Source organism: Aspergillus welwitschiae (genome assembly GCF_003344945.1).
Source record: "Aspergillus welwitschiae strain CBS 139.54b unplaced genomic scaffold BDQ94scaffold_44, whole genome shotgun sequence".
Taxonomy (NCBI): Eukaryota; Fungi; Ascomycota; class Eurotiomycetes; order Eurotiales; family Aspergillaceae; genus Aspergillus; species Aspergillus welwitschiae.
In genome coordinates, this window is record NW_020798738.1 from 108,013 (window position 1) to 133,546 (window position 25,534).

General features: G+C 51.2%; 12 protein-coding genes across 12 annotated transcripts; 5 read left to right on the forward strand and 7 right to left on the reverse strand.

Annotated features, from left to right (window-relative positions):
* Window positions 1-430: 430 nt before the first annotated feature.
* On the forward strand, window positions 431-1,959 carry BDQ94DRAFT_183416 (uncharacterized protein; the record flags this gene model as incomplete). Its single annotated transcript, XM_026774412.1, has 5 exons — window positions 431-571; window positions 622-848; window positions 899-1,038; window positions 1,112-1,320; window positions 1,383-1,959. The coding sequence occupies 5 exons, from the start codon at window positions 431-433 to the stop codon at window positions 1,812-1,814; spliced, it is 1,149 nt and encodes a 382-aa protein (XP_026621573.1). The 3' UTR covers window positions 1,815-1,959.
* A 3-nt stretch (window positions 1,960-1,962) lies between these two features.
* BDQ94DRAFT_183418 (uncharacterized protein) lies at window positions 1,963-3,183 on the reverse strand (the record flags this gene model as incomplete). The annotated part of the gene is made up of 1 exon (XM_026774413.1): window positions 1,963-3,183. The coding sequence occupies one exon, from the start codon at window positions 3,181-3,183 to the stop codon at window positions 1,963-1,965; it is 1,221 nt and encodes a 406-aa protein (XP_026621574.1).
* Window positions 3,184-4,546: 1,363 nt separating this feature from the next.
* On the forward strand, window positions 4,547-5,728 carry BDQ94DRAFT_151833 (SDR family NAD(P)-dependent oxidoreductase). The gene has a single exon (XM_026767826.1). It carries the CDS (start codon window positions 4,644-4,646, stop codon window positions 5,526-5,528), a length of 885 nt encoding a protein of 294 aa, XP_026621575.1. The 5' UTR covers window positions 4,547-4,643; the 3' UTR covers window positions 5,529-5,728.
* Window positions 5,710-8,529, reverse strand: BDQ94DRAFT_162722 (pyridoxal phosphate-dependent transferase; the record flags this gene model as incomplete). Its single annotated transcript, XM_026769601.1, has 12 exons — window positions 5,710-6,036; window positions 6,090-6,427; window positions 6,457-6,814; window positions 6,865-7,094; window positions 7,143-7,371; window positions 7,424-7,674; window positions 7,731-7,800; window positions 7,856-8,032; window positions 8,086-8,168; window positions 8,222-8,257; window positions 8,306-8,410; window positions 8,457-8,529. 12 exons carry the CDS (start codon window positions 8,527-8,529, stop codon window positions 5,710-5,712), a joined length of 2,277 nt encoding a protein of 758 aa, XP_026621576.1.
* A 2,316-nt stretch (window positions 8,530-10,845) lies between these two features.
* BDQ94DRAFT_183421 (sulfotransferase family protein) lies at window positions 10,846-11,890 on the reverse strand. The gene has a single exon (XM_026774414.1). The coding sequence runs from the start codon at window positions 11,783-11,785 to the stop codon at window positions 11,015-11,017; it is 771 nt and encodes a 256-aa protein (XP_026621577.1). The 5' UTR covers window positions 11,786-11,890; the 3' UTR covers window positions 10,846-11,014.
* Window positions 11,891-12,233: 343 nt separating this feature from the next.
* Window positions 12,234-12,627, forward strand: BDQ94DRAFT_151834 (uncharacterized protein). Its single transcript, XM_026767827.1, has one exon. It carries the CDS (start codon window positions 12,289-12,291, stop codon window positions 12,445-12,447), a length of 159 nt encoding a protein of 52 aa, XP_026621578.1. The 5' UTR covers window positions 12,234-12,288; the 3' UTR covers window positions 12,448-12,627.
* A 186-nt stretch (window positions 12,628-12,813) lies between these two features.
* Window positions 12,814-15,370, forward strand: BDQ94DRAFT_151836 (putative CTP synthase). The gene has a single exon (XM_026767828.1). The coding sequence runs from the start codon at window positions 13,423-13,425 to the stop codon at window positions 14,962-14,964; it is 1,542 nt and encodes a 513-aa protein (XP_026621579.1). The 5' UTR covers window positions 12,814-13,422; the 3' UTR covers window positions 14,965-15,370.
* Window positions 15,371-15,962: 592 nt separating this feature from the next.
* On the reverse strand, window positions 15,963-17,426 carry BDQ94DRAFT_174632 (uncharacterized protein; the record flags this gene model as incomplete). Its single annotated transcript, XM_026772382.1, has 5 exons — window positions 15,963-16,447; window positions 16,520-16,584; window positions 16,667-17,064; window positions 17,121-17,225; window positions 17,280-17,426. The coding sequence occupies 5 exons, from the start codon at window positions 17,424-17,426 to the stop codon at window positions 15,963-15,965; spliced, it is 1,200 nt and encodes a 399-aa protein (XP_026621580.1).
* Window positions 17,427-17,921: 495 nt separating this feature from the next.
* Window positions 17,922-18,242, forward strand: BDQ94DRAFT_151841 (uncharacterized protein). Its single transcript, XM_026767829.1, has one exon. It carries the CDS (start codon window positions 17,962-17,964, stop codon window positions 18,181-18,183), a length of 222 nt encoding a protein of 73 aa, XP_026621581.1. The 5' UTR covers window positions 17,922-17,961; the 3' UTR covers window positions 18,184-18,242.
* A 112-nt stretch (window positions 18,243-18,354) lies between these two features.
* Window positions 18,355-20,957, reverse strand: BDQ94DRAFT_151842 (endonuclease/exonuclease/phosphatase family protein). The gene is made up of 4 exons (XM_026767830.1): window positions 20,109-20,957; window positions 19,684-20,052; window positions 19,174-19,619; window positions 18,355-19,087 (listed from the first exon to the last, which is right to left on the reverse strand). The coding sequence occupies exons 1-4, from the start codon at window positions 20,776-20,778 to the stop codon at window positions 18,758-18,760; spliced, it is 1,815 nt and encodes a 604-aa protein (XP_026621582.1). The 5' UTR covers window positions 20,779-20,957; the 3' UTR covers window positions 18,355-18,757.
* Window positions 20,958-21,181: 224 nt separating this feature from the next.
* Window positions 21,182-23,594, reverse strand: BDQ94DRAFT_96547 (glutamine--tRNA ligase). Its single transcript, XM_026776935.1, has 3 exons — window positions 22,986-23,594; window positions 21,584-22,932; window positions 21,182-21,510 (listed from the first exon to the last, which is right to left on the reverse strand). The coding sequence occupies exons 1-3, from the start codon at window positions 23,428-23,430 to the stop codon at window positions 21,427-21,429; spliced, it is 1,878 nt and encodes a 625-aa protein (XP_026621583.1). The 5' UTR covers window positions 23,431-23,594; the 3' UTR covers window positions 21,182-21,426.
* Window positions 23,595-24,155: 561 nt separating this feature from the next.
* BDQ94DRAFT_174635 (hemerythrin domain-containing protein) lies at window positions 24,156-24,908 on the reverse strand (the record flags this gene model as incomplete). The annotated part of the gene is made up of 2 exons (XM_026772383.1): window positions 24,156-24,599; window positions 24,666-24,908. The coding sequence occupies 2 exons, from the start codon at window positions 24,906-24,908 to the stop codon at window positions 24,156-24,158; spliced, it is 687 nt and encodes a 228-aa protein (XP_026621584.1).
* Between the last annotated feature and the right edge of the window lie 626 nt (window positions 24,909-25,534).

Below are 25,534 nucleotides of genomic sequence, written 5' to 3' on the forward strand. Positions count from 1 at the left end.
CCCGATTCCGAGATACGAAATTGACTCCACTTTGGTGCTCATAGCAGCATGTCGTTGCACTGATAGAGTTCACCGGACTGGCTTCCGCTTCACCTTGGCCGCTGCCACTGTCTCGTTCCCCGGATCGTGGCTCTAGCGCACGCGGTAGAGCTAACCTTCACCCCTATGTCCAACACACGTCCAATAACAGGCTGTCACTTAAGGTTAGGATTTCGCTCTAAGATTGCCTTGGGTGTCGGTCAGAAAATTTATTTTCGATGTCCTTGGCATTTCCAGAATATGGACGATTTGCATCCTGGCGTTGCCCCTTTCTGGTCTGCAGAAACAACCGACTGTGGAATGGGTTATAAAATTAATATGCGCACAAATTCTCGCACTGGCGCCGCCTCCTTGGCACTCAGTCTGAATCCATCCTGTCTGCCAGTTCACCATGGCTAATGGGGATACGGAGGCGTTCACCCTCCTCTCGTTGGGATTGTTCTTCATCATCATACGAATCTACGTCCGCTGGTCGCAAGTCGGCGGGCCCCTGAACTTTGCTGTCGATGACTATTTGATGCCATTGGCAGGAGTATGTTCACTCACACCGACATTCCGACCGTTCTGTTCTGACCAATGCAGGCCGTCTTCATTGGCGAAACTGTCGCAGCGCATCTTGTCCGCAGCAAATTCAACGGTCTCACAAACAGCTACATGACCGATGAGCAACGAGCAGCGCTGGACCCGAGCTCGAAAGAGCACTACGATCGGCAATGGGGATCTAAGATTCAGGTCATCGGATGGTCGCTGTACGCCATGATACTGTGGTTGATCAAGTTCTGCGTCGCCATTTATTACTCCCGCCTCACGTATGGCATCTGCTCCGATTTCACGTCGACGAAACTAACTGACCGTCTAGGTCCGGACTGAATCATCTCCCCGCACGCGTTCGCTTTGCGTACATCCTACTCGGCGTGACTTATCTCGTTGTCGGTCTGACCATCGTGCTAGGCTGTCAGCCGATGCACAAGAACTGGCAAATCAACCCCAACCCAGGGAGTAAGTTCCTCATCCACTAGTTGCTGCATCTCTACCTCGTTGAGATCATCCATTAACAGGCGAACTACCTTAGATATTTGCCAACCGACCAAATCGACCCTTAGCGTTCTCATCGTCGTCATTCCAAACGTGATAACCGACCTCTACCTCATGTCCATCCCACTTCCGCTCCTCTGGGCAGTCAAAATCAGCATTCGCCAGAAAATCACACTCATGGCACTGTTCAGCAGCGCGGCCTTTATCATCATGGCGGGTATAATCCGCGCCGTGACGATCCTTACGGTACCATCCCTATCACCCACTCTTGTCCCTTGATTCATCGAACCAAACGCTGACTACCGCAGGCCGGCCCCGACGGCGCCGTCGCAGGAAGTCAATGGGCATGTCGCGAGACATTTGTCTCCATTGTCGTGGCCAACCTACCCATCGTCCAGCCTTTGCTTCGCAAGGGAGCAAGCAAGATTGGACTTAGCGTGCTGTTTAGTTCAGCAAGAGGGGGGACGAGCAGCTATGGCCGCAGACGGGGCGAGTCGTATCCGTTGGCGAGTCGGGAAGGGAATACACAGACGACAACGAAGAAGTCTCGCACCAGGTTGTCGGTGCATGAGCGGACTACGACGGCGGGATATGGAAGCGATGAGGAGGGGCTGGTGGGTACGGGAAAGAAAGGAAAGATACGTGATATTACGGTGACTCAAGAAACGGTGATTGAGACAGAGCCGGCAGGAAAGGAGCCGGAGGGGACGGGGAAATATGATTGGGGGATGAGGGAATAATGGGTCATAATGGAAGATGGCGTATGGACACTTTAATGATGGACGGAGTTGGGAATAGGCTATGAATATACATACATTTAATCACACAACAACATGAATAACCGGCTGAGAGAAAGGAAACACTATATACTATACAACAGCCACCACATCAAACGACCCCCCTCAACTCCTCATACTCCGGCAACTTCCACCCGCCCACCTCTTCATTCCCCATCCTATCCAACAACTCCGGAATCTTCAAGAAACACACAACAGCCGCAAACCAATGCAGCAACCAGATCCCCCACCACGAGGTCGGGAAAAACAACCTCACCACCGACGTATTCAACTTCTGGATCTCTTTCACAAACGGCCTCAACGTAGCATCATAATTCTTCAACGCTGCCCCCACATCCCCAGCATGCCGATTGATCTCCCCAGCCAGCACATACGCCCCAACAAGACACCCTGTCGTCCCCATCCCCGTCACCACAGCCGGACACGCAGCCGCATCACCCAACAACACCACCCGTCCTTTATACCACGTCTCCGTCTTCACCTGCACAATTTCCTGCGAGTAGAAATTATCCGTCGTCTTCATCCCCTCTATAAATCGCTCGGTCTGCCACCCTGCCCCCCGGTACTGCCGCATCCAGAACTCCTTCTGCGCGTCCACCGCCGCGCGGTGAATAGACGCAAGCGCCGGATCGTCGTCTTTCAGCATGAAATACACCTGAGACGTCGTGGGACTGTGACTTCGACGAAATATCGCCCGTCCACCAGGAGATATGTACGTCGTGAAGGTATTGGTATCGCCTTTCTCCCGCGGAACGAACCAGTACGCCGCGTGAATGCCTAGATGGAGATACGGATCCACTGTGCCTGGTGGCAGAATCCCCCGTCGAATTCGCGAGCCCTGGCCATCTGCACCGACAAGAAGGTCGAACGTCTCAGACGTTCCATCCGAGAAGTTGACGATGACTTTCTCATCATCTTGTTCGAAGCGCTCCACGGTCGTGTTGAACCGATACTCCACGTCCTTTTTGGTAGCATCGTATAAGATCCGGACGAGATCGCCACGCATGATCTCGAATTCGGAAGAGAAGGACTGCGCGCCTTGTCCAGATGTATTCGGTCGTATCATGGCCGTGACGTGGTCGTTGCCGTCGACGAGAGTGAATCCATCTTCGTGGACGCAGTGCTGGCGGATAGTGTCGAGCAGACCCATTCGTCGGACCACTTCGATGCCTTGCTCGCGGAGGTCGATCTGGGCTCCTTTGTCGCGCAGCGTGGGGAAGCGTTCAACTACCACGACTTGGTGGTTGGTTCGGGAGAGCCAGAAGGCGAGGGCCGGACCGGCGCAGCCGGCGCCGCTGATGAGGATCTTCATTTTGTTGGGTTCGGAGTAGCTGAGTTTGCTGATGGGCTCCTGGGATGTGTGGACGTCATACCACGGGCTGCATGTCGTGGGTTTAAATATAAAATAGGATGTGTTACGCGGAGGGGCCCGGACCTCCGTCAACGGGAATTTTGTGTAAATTAATATGACGGCATACCTTGCTGCATGCCTTTCGTCCGGATCAGGGGGGTGGATAGTGACAGTGCGATTGCGGACCCCGCATATGACACAGCTATGGAAGGTCGGTGTTGAATTGTGAGGCGGTTAGTTAGTTGGTTGGTCTGGCATGGGTGGGCTTATGCAGACGTCCGCGTGAGATATTATGATTCATGGTGTGTCTTGACTACCATGCCATTTTGCTGGTGATACGCTGGGTATCTCAAAGCGTCAAGCATGAGTTGTTCCGCCATGTGAATGTTCCGTATATGATGTACCACAAGCAGCACAGCTGTCTATCCGAATGCGGAGAGGTTGATGAGTTCGGCATGTTCGCGCTCCGTCCACGAGCGGTGATGACAAATCGTCCAGTGGGCTCATTCATAACTAATGAGTTGATTTCTTTCTTCCTGTCATAATGATTGTTATAGACAGGGTATGGAAGTATGATCTGGCCCCTTGACACGAGGGTTATGTCCGGTCGACAGTGTTCTTGCTCCGAAGTAGGGACGGGAAGTCCGCGGATGCCGTCCGACGCGCCCGTGGGACAATCTGCTCGGCAAACAACAAAGCCTATCCAAAAGAGCGGCCATGCCCTGAATCAACATATCACCTGGATGAGCATTGAGGCATAAGGTGAGCTGGGCATTCACCATATGTGATATATCCATACGCATCAATGCTTTGCTCCATCCAAGATATTCTCTCTCATGGCTTCCGATCGTTATCAAAGCTCCATATCCATCTGCCTAGAGGGGTTCCGCCCGTTTCAGGACGTCCAGGTTGTTCATTGAAACCGTGTAATGTATCATCTCTGCGAACTCGATACCCACCCACGATGCTTTTAGTAAGAATTGGCTATGGCCGGGTGCCCATTGTTCATGTTGCCATTCACATTCAATCGTCTCTCAGGCTCTTTAGCCTCCACCAATACATGCATGCAACTGGCAGTTTACCGGGGCATTTCCTATGGAGCGACCTATTCAAGGTTCATACTGGCCTTTATCGATAACGCTGATCCTACAGTAAAAACTAGTACTACTGCTCGGGTGACTCCATTCCCCACCACCCACCACTACGGCGGTTAATATTGCCTTCACATATGTTGAGTCTACACACAGCGAACCCCGCGGTATCCGGATTCCCGTCTCCGCAATCTAGCAACCCCTCACCCTCACCCTCACCCTCACCTCCATCCCCTCGTCCTCTCTCCCTCTCCTTCTGTCCATCTTCACCCCATCAACAAACAACCCCACTATCGCCCATATATATCAGAAAAAAACACACACAACATAATGTCCGCAACCCTCCACCCTGTCTTCCGCCCCGGTGCAACAGCCCTCATCACCGGCGCCGCATCAGGCATCGGCCTAGCCACAGCCCAATTCTGCCGCACCCACGGCATGAACCTCGTCCTCGTGGACAACAACAAAGAGGCCCTCGAAACAGCAGCATCCACTCTCCCCTCCACCTCATCAGCTCCAACAACAACAACCCACCACATCGACGTCTCCAACCCCTCAGACTGGCAATCCCTCTACTCATCCATCACCCCCACCCACCCTCAGGGAATCGACCTCCTCTTCCTCAACGCCGGCACCATGGTCCAGCCCACAGAAGGCAAAACCACCTGGACAGATCCGACGTACTTCCAACGAGCCCTCGCAGTGAACACACTAGGCTACACGAACGGCATAGCGACATTCATCGACGACATCACTCGCGGAAGCGATACAGTTCTGCGGGCTATCATCCTCACTGGCTCCAAGCAGGGGATAACCAACCCGCCTGGGGACCCGGCGTATAATGCCTCCAAAGCGGCTGTGAAGAGTATTGCCGAGCAGTTGAGTTATAGTCTGTATGAGAAACATCCCAATGTGAGTGTACATTTGCTGGTTCCGGGGTTTACGTATACGGGGATGATAAGGAGACATTTTAAAGAGAAGCCGAATGGAGCGTGGTTGCCGGAACAGGTGGTTGAGTATTTGAGCCAGGGGATGGCGGAGGGGAGGTTCTATATTATTTGTCCGGACAATGAGGTTACTGAGGATTTGGATAAGAAGAGGATGATGTGGTCGTGTGGGGATATGGTGAATAGGAGGCCGGCGTTGACGAGGTGGAGGGCCGATTGGAAGGAGAGGGCGGCAAAGGGGATTGAGGAGATGAAAGTTGGGGAGTAATTTGGTCTGATCAATAGTACTATGGATGATCATAGGCTTGGACACAAACCGAAGTCAACTATCAGATTGTCTGAGAAAGCCATGCTGTCTGTCTATAGGAACTCTTAACGACATCAACAGTAAATTCCAGCAATTGCCATGTAAAGTATCTACTACCCACCTTTAGTCTCTTCATCAAGGTTTAGTATATCTTCTTATCCGTAATCAGTTCCAACAACGCTCTCTGAAGCCGAGCAACCCCGTCGTCCGATATCTGATGGTGGAAGGCTAGCCGCCCGTTAGGGAATACCAACAATCCCTGCTGCTTGCAGTAGAACACAATATCATCTCCAGTAATGCCAGTCTTCTTCAAGTCGAGAACAATCATGTTGGTATCCACTGGCATGAGGAATTCGTACCCGATCCGATGCAGATAGTCGGCCACGCGCCGGGTGAGCGCATGCACTTTCGGAAGTAGGGGCAAAGTGTGCTCCATCGCAGCAATGGCGGCAGCGGCCATCATTCCCGTCTAGATTTATTAGTATAAATACTCTGGACCGTTGTGGATCGTATGGAATTTACCTGTCGAGTTGCGCCTCCAAACATCTTCCGGAACCACTTCGCGCGGTCGATGAACTCGCGAGTACCAACGATAACGCTGCCCATTGGAGCACCACAGCCCTTGGAAATGCAGATACTAGCACTGTCGAAGCAGTCAAGGTACTCCCTGGCTGTTACGCCCTCTGCAGTTATACCTTCCAGCAGCCGGGCTCCATCGAGATGCATGGCGATCGGGGCTCGGCCTGGCGGCACACGAACTCTGCGGACATAGTTCGAAATCTCTCTGGCGTCTTTCAGTGGGAGAATCGAGCCACTCAGGGTGTTTTCGAGGGAGACCACTCGCGTAGGTGGAAAGTGGACTGCAAGGGTTGTCAGCAAAAAATGGAACCTGTGGTAGAGCGAGACTTATTAAAGTTTCCTTCCTCGATAATCCGATCCTTCACATCATCCAGGGTCAAATGAACACCATTCTCCGGCTCAACGCTTGTCACTGTTGCCTGCGACAGAACAGGAATTGCTCCAGTCTCCCAAGTTTGAACGTGAGCACGGTAGTCAAGAAGAATTGTATGAGGCGGCTGGTGCAAATGAGTCCGCAGACAGATCTGATTGCCTTGGGTACCGGATACGACAAAGAGCGCTGCCTCTTTGCCTGTTAGTGCTTTGACCTTCTCCTGGAACTCATTCACTGTTGCATCCCCTTCCTCGTCGTAAATATCGTCCCCAAAGGTTGACGCATTCACAATTGCCTGAAATAGTAAGTATTAGCAATCGTCAAGATCGGCCAGGTCAGACATACCTCCATCACGGCCTCGGTAGGGACAGTCACGGTATCGGATCGAAAGTCTCTCCCGGCCCGCTCAATGGCTCGTTCAAGGGCCCCTGATACAGCTCCCTTAGCTGTCAAGCCCGTTATGCCATTTGTCTGCTTTGGCGAGAAATGTAGGTCCCGGCAGAGACTTGACTGTCGCTCAGGGCCCCTTAAGAGCGTCTTTCCGATCTTGAGCACAGCTCGGCCTTTCATCGATCCTGGGCAATGTTAATACCGGATCAGCATATTTCGCATTTTGAACATACCCTTCTCCATTTGGTCGTAAATATTTGAAAGTTCAGAAAAGTCAACCACTTCGTATTGAACTCTAATGCCAGCCTTAGTGATGATGGCGAGGGCTTCCTCGGTTTCATCTCTATTCCCCACGTAGGACCCCTTAATGTTAATCCGCTGGGTTATTATCTGGAAGAGGTCGGTACAGATTTTCCCGGGTGGGAGACCGACAGCGACGATTGTTCCGCCGGGGCGAATGTACTTGAAATTATATCAGCTTCTGTTCAGGGTTCTATAGAGACATTCAAATCACCTGTGTAGCCTGGTGGAAAGGCTCCTCCACGGATGAGACTATCATAGCAGCATGCGGTCCGCCGCCGGTGACGCGCTTCACCTCCTCCGCAACGTCCGGAGACTTGTAATCCACAAAGTAATCCGCTCCAAGATCGTATAGACACATTTGCCTCTTGGCGGCCCCGGATGATAAGGCAAGGACCTTATGTCCGCATGCCTTAGCATATTGGCAGGCCAGAGATCCCAGTCCTCCGCCTGCGCCGACGATGGCTGGTTGCATAATTCAGTGGTGAGAGATTTGTCGCTAAGGGTAATGTCATGCTTACCGATGATCTGTCCTGGCTGAACTTCACTTTCTTTGAGGGCTTTGTATAAGGTAATTCCGGCACAGAGAACCTAGACGTGTTATTTAGTCAGACCATCCTTTTGAAATGGACAGTAGTAAACAAACCGGGGCAGCGGCCTCTAGAGAAATGCCGGACGGAATGCGCACTGCATTGTCAGCCTTGCAAATACAATACTGTTGGAAGGTCCCATCGACCATATACCCCGACAGCTGAAGCTTAGGACAAAGTGGTTGTCTCCCAGTAGAGCAAAACTCGCACACGCCGCAAGTTCTGTTAATCCACTAGCATGCCATTACTCTTTGAATCTCGGTGAAGACATACGTAAAGATCATACCTGTATTCCGACGGTATCTCCAATGCGAAGGCCGTTCACCTGCGAGCCGACTGCAGCAACCAAGCCAACCCCTTCGTGTCCGCCTAGTCATGGTTAGAACCAATTTGCCGGATTGGGGAGGTTTTGATTGACATGCCGACGAGATTGCTTTTCGGGGTGGCGGGGAAGTCCCCTGGGATGATAAGCATCAACAGGTTGAATTGAGGTAATTAATCCCAACCTTTCCAGGCATGAAGGTCTGTGTGGCAGACTCCGGAGTATTCCATTTGAACCAGCACTTCATCGGGGCCTGGGTTTCCAACTGGAATCTGTTTGAGCTCGATAGCTGAGTTTCTTAGCGTGGCTCTGCTAGCTGATATGGATGTCCATACTATCACCCCGGGACCTGAAAACATGCGCCCACTGCGTGGCCGGGAGGGCTTGGTAGTTTGTCCAAAGAGACATGTTGCGATGCAGTGTTCAGTGACCTAAAATCGTTCTGGATAGGAATCTGTTGTAGTTCGATTTGTCTCTCATAAATCGAAATTTGAAGACGACGAGTCTGCTTTAAGTAATAATATTCTCACTAAATGGGAGGCTTGATAGCAACTTGGCCTTCTCTGGGTAGCTTACAGCTACAGTACTCTTTTGAGCTACCTACATTGGCGTAGATGTGTACCCTTGCAGCGGCTTGCTCATGTCAAAACAACTTCATTCGTCCGTAGTCTTTCTCCTTCTCTATATCCAGGATTTGCTGGTTTCGAGCACAATCCCTGTATTGCTAAACTGGTAACAGAGCCGACTTCGATTGCTTTCGTGTCTATTTAGGGCAGCAAGAGCCACTATGGTGTTGAGGCGTATGTTCTCTAAGGAAGTGGCCTATGAGGCGGTGGGCCATGGATCATTCACGCTGAAAGGGATGTCTATATCAGCACTTCTGTAGTCGCACAATGACGACAGAAGAATGTCTAGTATCGTAGCTTGACATCCGTTTCTAAGGTATGCACATACAGAGAACCAGCTAGAATGATAACATGCGTGCCATTCCTTGTTACTTCATCAAGCTCGTGGTTGGATCTGAACGATCTCCTTGACAAAGAAATTGCACGGGCATATTGCATCTTGCGTAAAACTGTGGGACATTGTGACTACTATTGCGTCACGCTGTTTGCGTTGCGACATATTTGCTCATTATTTGACTATGACTGGCTGACTTGCGTGAATATCAGCCTCATTCTAAGCTGATCTCAGCGCACTAGAAATGGATGGCTTATCGGGTCTCAATCGTGAACATCATGAAGATCTCTTGAGCATGCATTTACTGCCTCCACTTGAGATGTAAATGGGACACGTATAAAAATTTGTCCTACTTACGATCGAGCATATCCAAAAAAGAAGCTGATACTATCGGAAACCAGAAATGAGCAGGTGTACTCTGCATCTGCGGAAAGTATCGCTAGCTCCGCGTAGTATTCGTATCTATCCAAGTACGTTAATCCGAAACATCTTTGCAAGGAGGTTATGCGTTGTGCGACTAGAGATATCGTCATATAAAGGCCTTAGAAACGGCCTGCTGTACAACCGTCGACCCAAGGATGGATTTATCTCCCGCAGAACAGAAAAAAAAGTTACGATCCGATAAAGTTCACGGACCCATGATCAACGGAATTCCAGTGCATGAATTATAGCGACTGCATATCAGTACTGGAGCCATAATGAGATGATCGTGCATTTCCACACAGCTTCTTCATTCTCCACGCTCACCGTGGAGAACCCTTACTTCGAGTGTTGTAGTGTCCTACCATGAGGTGATGGTACAGCAGTGAGAGGATATGTGAGGGGTGAGTTGAGCTGGCTTGCGTTGGAGGCGGTCGCAATCATTGACAGATCGTTAACTGCAAGAAATTCGCCGCGAGAATAGCCACTAAACTTGATCGCTGTCAGCCACGGTTGTAGCTCTCTCGAAATTTCTCATCCGTAATCGAACGGTGAGAGGCCACTATACTTCGTGCATGGGCAATATAACCGCATTATATCATCTGGTCTGAGTCAAAGCTCAAACTACGTATTGGATAATTAACAGCTTTACATCATCATATTGAAGGGGATCCTGTCAAGGCGAGTAGATTTCTGAGCCCCGACTGTCCTAAGTAACCTGTAAAAAGAGCGATCAGGATTGGTAGGTGTGATGAACTGAAGCCTTACTGCTAAGTTGAGATGTAAGATCTACAACATGCATGCAGTTGCAGCGAGCCATCGCCACAGGCAAAGATTCTTCAGCTCTCGCCAGATTCTCGACCAAACAAACCTCGAATTCGGCGGCCCGCCCGCCGTAAGGGAGGCTGGAGATGCTCGCACCCCTTACAGGCATAACTTGCGAAGCCGACCCAGTACAGTGTCCGATCGACCAGTAGGAAGGAAATCGACGAATATTCTGCAGCCTGCCGTGTGAATGGCAGCCTTGGTAGCTTTCATTTCTGGACAGACATGTCCTCGAATGATTCGAGCGTTCTCTCCTTCCTTCCTTCCAGTTTCTTTCAATGAGACCGGATAGGAGCTTTTCCAGAAAAGGAAGCCAGTGCATTAGATGTGCACCTCTACTTTCGGTCAATGGTTGCCTTTCTACATTACTTTCACACTCCCATACAGTGAACTCTTGCAAAAGGTTCTCTCTCTTGCATCTCAATACTCGAGGCACGGTGTCTTGGTCGAACAGCTATTCATCCCTCGTCCATTCATTCAATTCTGTCCATATCCTGGCGTGTCGAACTTGTAATTACTGTCAATAATCTCAACCATTTCCCTTATCGCCCTGACTGACAAAGCCACATGATATGAGTGACCACTACCCCCCTAGTATTTCTAGCGAGTGATTGTTGATGAGCTTAGTTTATATGCATGTCCACAGTCAACTAATTACAGCATAACCTCGATTATCAATTTTAGTTTTTCACCCGCGCATTAGCCATGCAGTAGCGGCACCTGCCAACGTAAAGCCTGCTGCCCATCTCAGTAGCCCACGCTTAATATGGTACTGCGCAACCCGATCAATAGCCTTGGAGTCGTTGATCCGTGGGAATGGAATATCGGGTATATCCTTGCCTAATGCCTTGCAAAGAGGCTCCCATCCTTCCCGGACATCATAGAATACCAGTCGATCCTCGGGCACTATCTCCTTCAACCACTCAATGTGTCGATCATAAATGATATCAAAGGCACGCTCGTCGTTATACACCTTATCCCACTGCGCTTGCAGGAGCGAGATATAGTCAACAAAGTGCCGCATTCCAGGCAGTGGGAGAAGAACGGCGCGTAGAAACCACAGTGTAGCCAATCCCTGAATCTGGGTCATGCTCTTGACCCACGCATCAGCGTCGCGGACTGTACAGATGACTTTGCTTTCGGGGTAAATGTCCAGGAGCTCTGGCACGAACTGAGAGCCAGGCGCGTCGGTGATAGCAACGTAGCCATCTGTGCGGTCTTTCATCATGGCAAGAATACTCTGTTGATTCTTTCCAGATGCCCAATCGCGTAGAATAGTAATCCATGATTTGATCTCGGTTGATGGACCCATTGTTATCTGCGTACCCCCATGGTAGACAGGTCCGTCGAGGAGAATGTTTAAGGCGGCGCTGAAAGATGCCGTACCGGTGCGAGAGAGACCTGCACCTATGACCTGGAGCTTAGCCCCTGGTTGAGGGACCGAGGCCTTTTGTCCCATTGTGATGGTTGCAGTAACTCCTATTTATCCGTGTCGCTCGGGAGCAGGAACTCAGGCCAAAGGGCCAATTGATTGTAAGGAATTGAAGGGCACGTGATACTGAATGATGTTAAACTAGGATTTTATAAAGGATGGGGAAGTTATAGGCTAGTTATAGGAGCGTGAGGCTGTGTCAATCGGGGGGATCATTAGTACTGGACATGGGTGAGCATTAATCGTTGGCAATCCTGCGTTGGTCGCTAACTGTTAGTGCTTACACCGACCCTCTACTAATCTGTCCAACTAGGAGGAAAGAGGACTAGGATTCTATGTGACCTTTAAAGGGATTGGATGGGAAGTCTATAGCTAGTACCGGGGAAATACAACTCCCCTTTCTTTGGGGCCGTCACCCACTACGAACAAAGATTGTCCGTCGGTGGTGAAAAGGCGGGTGATGCTTTAGCCTTGTGAGAAATAAAGAATTGAAATAGAAGCACTCAGTCATCATATGTTATTAACTTCGTATGTACCTGGAATATTTTATCTATATTCTCAGTATATTTAGGTCAGTAATTATTACTACCCTCCTTTGCACAACTGAGCTATTGGTCTCTCCTCTCCTGTATAGTAGTCCCATTGTGTTGGAAGCTAGAAGAAGAGTATATACTAACTACTCTGAGTAGTACTTCCACTCCAGGTGAAAATATATTTGGTTGCAGGTCTGTGACATGGTACCCCAATGGTCTCTATTCCGCCAAAATACGATCCGAAAATCGAATCATCTTCTTGCGAGTTGATAAAGTGATATACATTTTCAACAATGATTACATACGAGATGCTGTCTATTGAAGAGGGATAGCATGGTACAATGCTTGTGTGCTGCCTACCATCATCAGGCAGAAGTCCGGATGTAACCGTTTGAGCGGGCTTGGCGTCACACGGGTTGCCAATCAGAGCAGGGTTACAATAGAGACGGGGATGAAGTGACTCAGATGATAAGTACACATCAACAGTGATACGGCTGGAATAAAAAGCCTCTACAATGCACATCAGTCTTCAAGCTACTTATTACAATTGATGCTATAACTCAATCCTCAACAGGCATTGAACGTATCAGCCAGACAATTTCTTATTTGGGGAACCGATAAGATAGCCGATAAGATAAGAAGTCACATGATCACAGGCCCACCGCTTCGGGAGGGTCAATCGAACTTTTTTTCGCCTCTTCTTTGACTCTTTGCTTGCGGCATCGCTCACGTCCCCTTGTCACCACTCCGTCTCCGTCGGTCGCTGCAAAGATGAAATACGTTCTGGTTTCCGGAGGTAAGCTCAATTGCTCGACTCGGCTGGAAACCAGCGGAGTTGCCAGGGTCCCTCGCGTCGTGCCCTCTTGCTAACGAACCGCCCGTCCCTCAGGTGTCATCTCCGGCGTGGGCAAGGGCATCATTGCCTCCAGCACCGGTCTCCTGCTCAAGACTACCGGTCTGGCCGTCACCAGTATCAAGATCGACCCTTACATCAACATCGATGCGGGCACAATGGCACCTACTGAGTCAGTATCTGCGTGGCTTTCGGCTTCTCGGTGACACACACCTTATTGACATCACCCCCACTATGCTAGGCACGGTGAGGTCTATGTCACAGACGACGGCGGTGAAATGGACCTCGACCTTGGCAACTACGAGCGCTACCTCCTCTCCTCTCTCTCCCGCGATCACAACATCACCACCGGAAAGGTCTACCAGCACGTCATCAACCGCGAGCGCATTGGCCATTATCTCGGTAAGACCGTGCAGGTCGTGCCCCACGTCACCGATGCCATTCAGGAGTGGATTCAGCGGGTAGCCAAGATCCCCGTCGACGAGTCCAAGGCCGAGCCGGATGTCTGCATCATCGAGCTGGGTGGTACCGTCGGTGACATTGAGAGTGCCCCGTTCATCCACGCTCTGAGCCAGCTCCAGAGAAAGGCGGGCAAGGGCAACTTTGTCCAGATCCACGTCTCCTACGTGCCGGTCATTCCGCCGGGACCTGGTGGTGAGCAGAAGACGAAACCCACGCAGAGGGCAATCAGCGATGTGCGGAGTGCTGGTCTCAACCCCGATCTGATTGCTTGTCGCTGCGAGCAACCTCTGGAAGATAGCACCATCCAGAAGATCGCCAACATGTGCTCCGTCGAGCAGCACCAGGTCATTGCCGTTCACAACGTCACGACGACATACCACGTGCCTATGCTCCTCGAGAAGCAGAAGCTTATCAGCACCATCACCGATATGCTCGACTTGAAGTCGATCCCGCAGACCCCCGAGCGCAAGGAGCAGGGCAGCCGCATGTGGAACGACTGGTGCGATCTTGCTCGTGGCCAGGACTTCCTCCACGATTCCGTCTCCATTGCCCTGGTTGGCAAATACACTTCCCTTCACGATGCCTACATCAGTGTCTCCAAGGCTCTGGAGCACGCGGCCATGTACTGCCACAAGAAGGTTCAGATCATCTGGGTCGACTCGTCGCATCTGGAAGATGACACCGCCTCCCCGGCCGATTATCACAAGGCCTGGCACGCGGTCTGCACGGCCGACGGTGTCCTGGTGCCCGGTGGTTTCGGTAACAGAGGTACTGAGGGTATGATGAAGGCCATCACATGGGCGCGTACCAACAACAAGCCGTTCCTGGGTGTCTGCCTGGGTATGCAGCTGGCCGTGCTGGAGTTCTGCCGCAACGTCGCCAACATCAAGGATGTCGGCAGTGAGGAGCTGCACCCCAAGGCCGAGAACCACGCCATTGTCTACATGCCCGAGGTCGACAAGGGCAAGCTCGGTGGAACCATGCGTCTTGGCAGACACCCCTGCGTCTTCCAGGAGAACACCGAGTGGTCTCGTCTGCGGAGTCTGTACGGACCCTCCGTCTCGCAGATTGAGGAGCGCCACCGCCATCGTTACGAGGTCAACCCTGAGATGATCGAGCAGATCGAGAAGGCCGGTCTCTCCTTCATTGGAAAGGACATCAAGGGTGAGCGTATGGAGATCGTCGAGATCAAGGACCACCCCTGGTTCGTGGGTGTGCAGTTCCACCCCGAGTACCTCAGTCGGGTCTTGAGCCCCAGCCGGGCTTTCCTCGGTTTCTTTGCCGCCGCTGCAGGATGCCTTGATGAGGTCTCCAAGGCAGTTGTGCAGGGTCAGCGGAGCATTGGCCGCAAGCAATAGATCTCTTTGGCGGAGGAGCGGTATTTTGCTGGAGTTCTGGTGAGAAGGATACTGTTGGCGGTACACACCGTCTGGGTTTTTCTGTTGTCTGTCTGGGGCAAGTCTTGAGCGCTGCCTCATGCCGTGAGGCAGCCCCAAATCTATACGACTTCGGGCCGTATGGCAGGATCGCGTGAGGATACCCTTGACAAAGACCTGAAGCGTCACCCAGGTCGATCAGGTCATCACGACGCTGCACAAAAAGGAATCGAAAATAATATGTCGGAAGTTGTCTGTTTCCTCAGGTTATGCTTTTGTTGAGATTGCAGGACTTTTTGACTACGTGATATCACTATAATATAAAAGTATTGAGACGGCCGGTCCATTGATAGATTAAATCAATACAATAGATTAGATTTTGGTGCCAGGGGCTTCTTCCTCGTCTACATTTTAGCAGTAATGCTCTCGAATAGTCTCACATACTACCAAGACACACCGTAGATAAGCTCATTACGGAGCCTAGTCAGTCGTCCAGACAACGTGTTTATTCTACATGCAAACTTCAATCTCAATCCTTTACACCCACTCCGTTCATACATAAAATACCCTTCTCTAACCACATGCATACATCCCTCACCTTTGCCCGTTGAATGATCTACTACCTCGGTACCGATCATTCTAAACTCAATACAACGATAGCAAGCAATGCGACACCCCCTAGCCGACCGTTATTAAAGTTCCGCCTCGCCCTGCATACCGTTGCAGATCGGACAGAAATCAGACCCTTGGGACGATCCTTCGGCTACTACCTCGGAAAGAGTATCGCCCTTGCCGATCAATATCCTATAACATACAACATGTCCGACCATTGTCACGAATATGATATCTATTTATCAACACCTTGATGAAAAGTGAACCATAATAGATGAAAGAAATTAAATGAATAAAATGGTATATAGCCCAACTCCACCCAACCCAACATTCCAAAAAAAGAGATTAAAGAGAGAGAAAGAAAGATTCTAAGTAGAAGTCGTAACCAACACCTCCCTCCTAACACTAATAATCCCCGGAAACTTGACTCCGATTCCATTATCACCACCACCACCACCATTGTTAATGGTGTTCCCATTCTTGGGTAGAATCGGATATTCATCCACCCTCCCCCCACTCTCGCCCCCATCAGCAACATCCATATCCACCCTCTCCCCCGTCTCAACACTATACATCGTCGTCCCATACAACCGCTCATCATGGCCCTGTATCGCCATGCGATCATCGAACTCGGACGGCGGCGTTCTCGTGGTACTAGTATCGAGGGATCGTAGCGGTACGGAGAAGTTTCGCTGCTTGTTGCGCGTGCTCGGCCATGGGGAGGATGTGTATTCGTTGCCTCGTGTCGAGGGGTTGAATTTGCGGAGGATGGGGCGGAGGGTCGCCATGCTGCCGGCGAAGATGCCTAGGCCGGTTTCGATGTTGGACCAGATTGCTATGGGGGTTGTTGCCCCTGGTCACTTCATTAGTTTTTGTTTCTGGGGATGTGTGAGGGTGGAAAGGGGGAAGATGGGGTTGGACGTACAGAGGTAGTCAACGTTGTAGAGGGTGTGGATGTAAGGGATGCGGATGAAGACGGCGATGGAGGCACTATGCGATACCAGGTTAGTATATGTGTGTGCGTGTGGGGAGGGGATATTAGTAGTACAGAGGGTATGGGGGGTGTACATACACGCAAGCCATACCCAGCAATCCAGCAACGGCAACCTTCACGTCACGCTTCATATTAAGTTTCCGGACCAGCAAGATCGGAAGAATAGCGATGGTCAGATCGAACAGCGCGGAGGAGGCGCTAAAGGCGTATAGTCCGCCCACGATGATGTGCATGTTCATGCAAGATCCGGGGCCGGTGTATGCGGTGGACAGTTGATTCCAGAAGTACGACAGGGGGTGGCATTGCACGAGGACCATGATGAAGAAGATGAGTCCGGCGATGACGACGATGCCTCCGACGAGGCAGACCACTATTTGGTGCGTTCGGTCGATGGTTACGCGCAGGATGAAGATACTGACGGAGATTTTGCAGAGGATGGAGGCGAGAGCGTAGCCGATGTCGCAGTAGAACCAGTACTATTGAATATATTGATTAGTGGTGAGGGTGAGGGCGAGGGGTTGGGGTTGTTTACCTCCATTGCGGTTGTTCGCTGGTGGTTGGTTAACTCGGTCAGGTGTTTCCCTGTGCCGTAGAGACTGCCTCCGATCATGCAGCCTGAGAACATGGCGTAGAAGAGCTATTGACGATGTTAGTGTATGCCATTGGACTTTGGGAAGAGAGGGTAACTCACCAACGCCAGAACCATAACCCCATCATCCCACCCAAACGCCTTGACAACTGCCAGACGGACATAGCATCGCAGAATCGTCGTCACGGACGCCAATGCGAAGAAGACAGCAGCGACTGCTCGTACTTCTAATGACCGATCCACGGCCATGATGGTGATGCGAGCTGGCCAGCAGGCAAGAGGTGACAACAGCAGCAGCGACAGAGCAACATTTGCGGGAATCCGATGAGATGGAAAAAGATATTATGAAACAAGAGTTGCCATAAGCGAACGTGACGTACCAGACTGGCGAAAGAATGGGTTAGACCAACTGCCGACGATTTCAGCGACGCCGCTCATGGGCGTTAGGGTTCCTGGGGTACCCATGGATGAGACGCCGATGGAAACAAGCCTGACTGGAGGAGACGGCAGAGCACGGAAAGTTTGTGGTCCACTTGCGCAGGATAAGAACCATAAAACCCAGCGATGCTGTGAGGGGAAGGGGGCGAACTGTGCTTGTGCACCCGTTGGGCAGTAGATGAGATCTTAGATTAGCGATCTCGAGTCCACCGTCTCAGAGAGAAATCCGAGCATCTCGTGCGCCAGTGGGTCCTCGCGACGGGGCGCAGGCCGAATTTTTCAGCTGAACCACGTGGGATCCGCCGTCGAATGTTGCCAGTAGCCACTCACTGGTCGCTACCGTCGAATGCGGGTCATTCTAGTGTTCGACCTTGTCTCTGAATCGGCTTTGGTTCGGACATGTTGCTGTTTGTTGTCTGTTTCCCTTTGGAAGATGGTCCACTTGCCCGAGCGCTCAGGCCTTGGGAGGCGAGGACCTCACTGGACTGGGAAAGAAGACGCTACAGCCAGCCACATGGTTAGTCTTGCTAGTGGTGCGCTGGGGATGCCACGCTGCACGGTTAATTAGAATATCAAGGACGGTGGCTGAGATCTAGACCAGGGTCTCAGGGTATTACCAGGAGGGACTACTAAGATTGCTTGCATCGCTTAGCCGTCGTGTCATCTCTTGATGCCGCCAAAATTAATCAGTACGAGTAAACCACAAATCCTCTTCCGAAGTCTACGTAAGCTTCTTGATGGATTGGATAGCTTTCACATAACATGGCAACATACATTCATTGTCTTTACTTTCTGCCTCAGGCATTAATAATCCCGCTCGAGTCATGAACTCCGGATGCGGCAGTGAGTGGAGCAGCACAGATGAAGCAATGAAAATGAAACGAACCATGCCAGGCACACATCGCTACGCGGCAATACGAGATTAATAAATATTTGGAGACAAGCAAAACTCAATTATTCAAGTATTGCTTGTCCGATGGGTTGGTGGCTCCACTGATGAAAGATTTTATCGTGCTGTCATGTGAGTCCCAGCTTGATTAGATCCGGGTTTGCGGACCCTTCTCTATTAAGCATGGGCATGCAACCGCTTGCTTCTAAATAGAAGCTTCGGGGCATGGGGAAAGAGAACCAGGTGCTGGTGCTTACTCGCACATATTGAACAACGCGACTGTAGGGTCATGATCCGACAACTCATCATCCGTCGACACCCACGAGTTGACATGAATATGCTCCATCTTGGCCCCGGACGTCAACGCAGAACTCACATACATGTGGTCCAGCGATTCGCAGTTCTGGTTATACAGATAGGTATACCTCTCGGTCGCAGGGATGCCAGTGACCTCCTCAAGGTCCTGCAGCTTGGACTCGGAGACAAACACCTCTAGAGGCTCGACAAATGCATACTCGTTAAAGTCACCGGCAGTAATAATCTTCGCGTCGGAATTGACATCCAGAATGGAGGTCACAAATTTCTATACCAACCACGGTCAGACGCTGTTCGGTTCCAGACACAACCAAGATGAGAGAGAACGTTAGCGCGGAAAAAAAAAGCACTCACAGCAACCACTTTAGCCTGGTCCACGCGGTTCTCCACCCATCCGTTTACGGGGGGTCGCGGATCGCCCTCCAGCGAAGTGCTGTCATATTTGGAGGTGAAGTGCACATTGATCGTGTAGAATGTGTTCTTGCCGTCCAGGGTCTCCCATTGGGCTACCAATGGCTTGCGACTGTCATCCCAGGCCTCGTTAGAGGGATCAATCAGACCTGGGTTGTAGCTTAGACTGCCGTCGGAGAGGACGGAGGTGGAGTCGGTGCTGGACCCGGGATTGTAGTTTCGCAGTCGGACCACCGATGGGTCGAAGAGGTAGGCTGGCCGGATATTACCGCCGCGTTCTCCGCCGTTCGTGTCATTCTCCGGATCGATGTCAGTGTAGTTGTACGCGACTCCGCCGTGCTCTTTGACTGCGCTAGCGAGCTTGGACAGTGTCTCGTTGGCGGAGACGACTGGTGTCAAGGATGTCAGTGACATGATCTTATCATGATGTTGTGGGGAGAGGGTTGAAATTACCACCGTCGTCGGTTGCTCCGCTGTTGTCCTGGATCTCCTGCAAGAACAAGACGGTCGGACTGTTCAAATACTTGGCGATGTGCTCCCCAATCCCGCTCATGGTGCTCGACTGTGGAGAGAAATTGTCAACATTGTAATCTCCGATGGTGATTGAACTACAGGTTCCATCTGCCTGGAGGGTGGTTGCTGTCGCCTCCGTGGTGTTGGACCCGGTCTTCGTCAAGGCCGTCAGAGGCAGCAGCGTGTAGAATCCATATGCCTGCGTGATGATTCCAGTTATATCCTCGAGGGTATCACCCAGTTTAGTATCAGTTGGGTTCTTAGTCCCATCCAACGGAGAGCCGATGACGATGGATTCCGGGTTTGAGTCTGCAGTCGAATGCCAAGTCAGTAATTGGCGCAATAATAGAGTCAGGCAATCAAACCATTTGCACGCATGGTCAGCCCGCCCCGGTCATTCTTCCCCGTCACTGGCCAGTCACCAATCACCCAGGTATCCCCGTATGAATTGGCCTTGCTGATGGCTGTGAGTCCAGTCAGGGTCGCCAGTTCACCACTCAGGCTCTGCCAGAAGTCCATGCCATACTCGGTCGGCTCCAAAACCGGATTCGCAGTGGAGAGCCGACTGGAGTTGCCGGGCAGGCTGAAGACATCGCCATTGTCCAGGGAAGAGTACTGCTCGGTAGGAGGATCCAGATTATCCTTTCCAATGACGACGGGGGTTACAGTATTATCGCTGGACAGCACCTGGATGTCGGATGGCGACTCAATCTCAGTACTATAGACGTAGCTGGACGAGGATCGGTATTCTGTGACCTTGCCACTTAGAGTGACAATATCGCCGACCGTGACTTGAGACACTCCACTGCTTCCATATACGTAGATGGAGTTGGAGGTGCGGGAGTCTGAATCGGCATCCGTGGCGCGAAGATAGAACCCGCTGGAACCTTTGGCTGTGACGAGGCCCTTGAGACCGGAGACTCGTTTGCCTTGGTAGGAAGAAACGTATCGGTCGCCATTGATCTCGGGGATGGTCACGGCCAGCGCGCTGCGGAAGAGCAGTGCTGCCGCACACAGCGAGGGGATCATGCGCATGGTGGGCGAGCGATCTGCAGCTGCTCAGCGAACTGTTGTTCGAAAGCGAATACCGGCATTGTGAAGAGAATTCTGGGTTCTTATAACTTGCGAAATCGCGACTGTTTCCATATGAGTGAATCCATTCCCTTATCAAATGCTTTTCTCCATCACGTCACAGGGTATAGCAGTGGTGGTGTAGATACTCAACCAGACAACTGTATCAAGGGCGAGAGTGGGAAATTACGGTTAATTAAGATAAGGATGCTGGCAGCCACTGACAGTCCATGAAAACACCCACGTTTGAGACATCCGATGCAGCCAAGACACCCCCGATGTCACGTCGGTCGGAGCCGACGGCCCTGAAGAATCGGGAGATCATATTGGACCTGATAATACGGGAGTCGTTGGAAGAATAGTAGTTGGAGAGCCGACGGAAGTATTTTCTTGCTGATTACTGCAGGGCCAAAGCCTGCCAATGATGCTCGCTATTCACAGCCACATGACATTCGTTACCCAAATCTATGTTTCCTGCAACTGGCACACGGTGGAGCCTGCCGACCGAAAGGTGGCCTGGCGTCCCTCTAACTCCTTCTTCGCCTTCCCCTTGCCCTGTACCTGATCCCATCACGCGTAAAATCCAAGCCCATTCATTCGTCAAGAGACATCTTAGTTACCCTTGCTCACATCCTGCTTCAATGAAACGATGCGGTTCAGCACAACCCGGTCATCCGTGGAATCCGAATCGACCGCCTGGCATACCGGTTAGCAATGGAGCACAAAGCGGATAAAGTAAAGGGGGGGGACTATAGTCTGGGATACTCACGAAGTAAGCAACACGCATCGCCTGGAACCGGACACTTTCCGGTCCACTCTTGGTCTTCTCTCCCGCAGCCTCGGGCCAAGGAGCCCGGCGCCGCACCTCATCAAAGCCGGCCTCAATCAGGGCGTCGTTGTAGATGGTCTCGCTGTTGGGGTTGATATCCTTCAGGAAGCCGCCCTCCACAGAGTTCGGGTCATCCGACTTGAAAAGCTGGTCGTGGATGCGAACCTCCACCTTGCGCGAGTTGTCCGGGACCCAGTGGATGTACGTCTTCGGCTTTGTGCCGGACCGGTCCAGAACGGCCCGAATCTCCGTGATCTTCCCTTCAGCATCCTTCGAGAAAGTGGTGGCCTTGAGGGGATAGGGGGCCCTCCACAGACCGACGCTCTTGCCGGGGGCTAGGCGGAAGTATCCCTTGCTATCCTCCTCGCGGAAGTCGGAGCGGTCAATGTAGATGGTCTTGGTGAAGGGAAGCTGGTGGGAGCCCATCTTAGGGTCCTTGGGGGAGAATGGCACATCCAGATCAAGTTCCTTGGCCTCGAGGGATTCGAAATCCTCAATAACAACGGGAACAGGATCAAGGACCAGCATCAAACGCGGGACACGGGTTTCAAGGTAGGTACGAACAGACTGTTCAAAACGAGCGATCTGGATGACGGACTTGGAGGTTGTCACACCCAATTCGTTGATGAAGGAAAGGATGGCCTCCGGAGGAACACCACGGCGACGCAGCGCGATCAGGGTGTACAGACGGGGGTCGTCCCAACCACGCACGTAACCTTCGTCAACAAGCTTCTTGAGCTTTCTCTTGCTCATGACCGTTCCGCTGACTTCCATGCGGCTGTATTCACGCTGCATGGGCTCGTAGACTTCCAACGTCTTGTTGAGCCATTCGTAGCTCTCACGCGACAGCACGAATTCAGTGGTGCAAAGACTGTGGGTAATGCCCTCGAAACTATCGCACAGGCAGTGGGCAAAGTCATAGGTAGGGTAAATCTTCCACTGGTCCTTGGTACGATGGTGCTCCGCATTGAGGACACGGTAGGCGGCCAGATCCGAATACATTTGCGGGTTGGGGTTGTCAAGCTCCTGCTTCATGCGCAGGAACGCCGTCTGAGGTGCGTACTTTCCGTCGCGCATATCACGGAATTTTTGCAAGTTGGTTTCAACGTCCTGCTCGGCGTCCTTGCAGCGGAATCTGGGGCCATTCTTCTCACCACCACGCTGCAGCTTGATCTCGGCATCGCTGCAGTGGCAGACATAAGCGCGACCAATCTTGATCATCTTCTCGGCGAGCTCGTATAGCTTATCAAAGTGGTCACTCGAGTGGGTAACGGCATGCGGCTTGAATCCTATTCAAGGTCGGTCAGTCATGTCCGCATGATCATGCTCACATCTGCCTTACCAAGCCACTCAATAATATCCTCAATCGCGGTGAAGTATTTCTCTTCCTCTGCCTCGGGGTTGGTGTCGTCGAATCTCAGGATCGTCTTTCCGCCATGGTGTCTCGCGAAGCCGAAGTTGATCGCAATGGCCTTGGAGTGACCCAGGTGCAGGTATCCATTAGGCTCGGGGGGGAATCGGGTCAAGGGAGTAACGGGTCGCTCGTTGTAGACATTGGCAAGGAAACCCTGCTTGAACATCGCGTCCGGGTCGATGGGGGCCTCCTCCGGCTTGGGTGTCGCGGGGCCCTGGGGCTTAGGGGTCGCAGCAGGCTTAGGAGCACTGGCTTTGGCAGCCTTCTTGGCACGCTTCTGCATGCGCTTCTTCAATTCGCCCTTGGAGACCATCTCACCGGTCTCCTCGTCGAGATGAAGCTTGGCAGTGGCTTCCGCGATTGCGTCCGCCATCTTGACGTTTTGTCGGAGGGGTTTTCCTGAGCGCAACAGGTGGAAGTGGATAGGTAGGTAGAACCTCGAGAAGAGGAGATCCGCAGCAATTCCCAGAAGCAGCTACCTAGAGCTAAATAGCCGGAGAAAGCGAGCGGCTTGAGTCGCGTGAGTCAAGGATGGGCAGCACCAGAATGTTTGGTTATCAGCGATCGGCGGGGGAGGGGAATCTTTTGTGGCGGCTTATGTCATCGTCGGGCACCGTCACGTGAGACCACGATGACTGCCTTTTTCTTCAGGCTCACAGTCACTCTCGTCCCATTCAAATGATCCATCCACTACTAACCGTGTAATCAATTAAACTCGATAGTTCTTCAATAAAGGTTATTTAACTCGCGGTGGTTACTATAAGTAGTAACTAGTAGTACTTCGTCTGACTCCATGGTGACCTGAGGATATATATACTACGAGGCTAGACTCTTCGGGTTACCACAAGGTTGTGGATGCAACTACTAGCAGTTCATGATGTTGGAATCATGGTAGTATCTCAAGCGAGGATTTCAATCTGGCTGCGACTGAAAGGCTCTTCATTTGCTGGAATGCTTAGCCTGTAGATCCCTACTGCTAAGTTGCGCATCCATGCACAGCGACAACAGCCGAGTCGCCCAAGGTTTCTATATTCATCGTATCGTTGTATCTTGAAGCATTGACTAGACTCGACAATGCTGTCTACTATCAACGATAATTTACATTGGTATCCTCGGCATTTCCTCCTTCGTCCAGTACCGTCTCATATTTTCGGCTCCCAAGGTCTTGACCTCCTGGTCCAAATGGGTCCAAAGAACCTCTCTCCAGCCCTCCATCTTTCCCCGTAAAACGTCAAATTCTAACTCTTGCTTTCCCTCCTGACATTCTTCTAAATACTTCTGAAACTCTTCCAGCCCCTTATGAATTTGCCGATGCTGCCGCAAGAGTTCGGCAGCTTGGCGACCCCGCCCCGTGCGAAACTCGGGCATCTTTTTCGCCAAATGAGGGAAGACATGATTTTCTTCAATACTATGATGAATCTCAAGATGTTGAGCAAAGCGCAGCCCCTCGGTGATGAATTGCCGCATTTTCATATATGGGGGTAGTCGGCCGCTGGTTGAGGCCTCCCAGAGCATGTTCCATGATAGGCGGAGGAGTCCATGCTGGATGGGGAAATGATTAGTCCTGAATGAAAGAGTTGCTTGTCTGAGATTGACATAATAACTTACATAGTACTCCATTTGCTCTGCTGCTCGATTGTATATCTTGAAGTCCTTGGCCGAAAGGGGCGGCTCATTTTGCTGCTCGGCGTGGCCATGATGGGAGTTGCCGCTGGGTTCGTTAAGAATCGGCCTGGAAGATAAGCTCGCAGCCTCAAGGACGAGCGGGACTGTGTTGGTAACAAAGATATGCGGTGACTGGCGTAAAACATGAATAGGGAGATCAATGTGCAGTGTAGGAATACTACGCATGCGAATACACTTTCACATAAGCCATAATGATCGGGTAACCACTTCTCGAAAGGATATCGCAGATTTTTCTTACCATAAACTGTCTTCATGCCCGTCTCACTGATATTGGTCGTCACTGAGCGTCTGGACAAGCAATGGCATAGTCCCTTTGGTCCTAATCTACCAGTCTGCGGGGAAGAAATTGTAATCTGTAAATCCGGGAGGCAATGATTTGACACTCATTTGTAAGCCATGACCAATCAGCACCCAGTAATCACCCCACCCATAAATTATAGGAATATCAACATATATAATAAGATAGTAGTCTTCACTTGTAATTGCTAGTAATTCTTTTCATTGCATGCTGTTACATGCAGTCAATACTTATAGCTTTGTGGATTTATAGGTGCACTGAATAGTACGAGGACAAAATGAAAGAGGTCGCGCTTCGCCTCCCCTTTCCCCCCACCCCTTCTTATAAAGACATCTGTATTGTTATTTTAAAGCAGAGAGTAGTGTAAAAAGGGATGATGGCAACAATATGTAGAAATTATTATTTGTGAATTCTTCACCACAATCAGAATGAAAAGAGCTCATAGGGTAAAACCAATAGAAGAGCAGCGATAGCTAATCCATGCACGAGAAGT

Excerpts from the sequence above, each read along its gene's own strand:
- BDQ94DRAFT_151836 (XM_026767828.1), top strand. The coding sequence starts at position 13,423 with ATGGACCTCGACCTTGGCAACTACGAGCGCTACCTCCTCTCCTCTCTC.
- BDQ94DRAFT_183421 (XM_026774414.1), bottom strand. The coding sequence starts at position 11,785 with ATGGGACAAAAGGCCTCGGTCCCTCAACCAGGGGCTAAGCTCCAGGTC.
- BDQ94DRAFT_151841 (XM_026767829.1), top strand. The coding sequence starts at position 17,962 with ATGCGGGTCATTCTAGTGTTCGACCTTGTCTCTGAATCGGCTTTGGTT.
- BDQ94DRAFT_151834 (XM_026767827.1), top strand. The coding sequence starts at position 12,289 with ATGTACCTGGAATATTTTATCTATATTCTCAGTATATTTAGGTCAGTA.
- BDQ94DRAFT_151833 (XM_026767826.1), top strand. The coding sequence starts at position 4,644 with ATGTCCGCAACCCTCCACCCTGTCTTCCGCCCCGGTGCAACAGCCCTC.
- BDQ94DRAFT_96547 (XM_026776935.1), bottom strand. The coding sequence starts at position 23,430 with ATGGCGGACGCAATCGCGGAAGCCACTGCCAAGCTTCATCTCGACGAG. Across the intron at positions 22,933-22,985 it reads GGATATTATTGAGTGGCTTG|GATTCAAGCCGCATGCCGTT; the intron begins GTAAGGCAGATG and ends GACCTTGAATAG. Across the intron at positions 21,511-21,583 it reads CGATGCGTGTTGCTTACTTC|GCGGTCGATTCGGATTCCAC; the intron begins GTGAGTATCCCA and ends CCGGTATGCCAG.
- BDQ94DRAFT_151842 (XM_026767830.1), bottom strand. The coding sequence starts at position 20,778 with ATGCGCATGATCCCCTCGCTGTGTGCGGCAGCACTGCTCTTCCGCAGC. Across the intron at positions 19,620-19,683 it reads CGGAGCAACCGACGACGGTG|TCGTCTCCGCCAACGAGACA; the intron begins GTAATTTCAACC and ends CCTTGACACCAG. Across the intron at positions 19,088-19,173 it reads ACCAGGCTAAAGTGGTTGCT|AAATTTGTGACCTCCATTCT; the intron begins GTGAGTGCTTTT and ends TGGTTGGTATAG.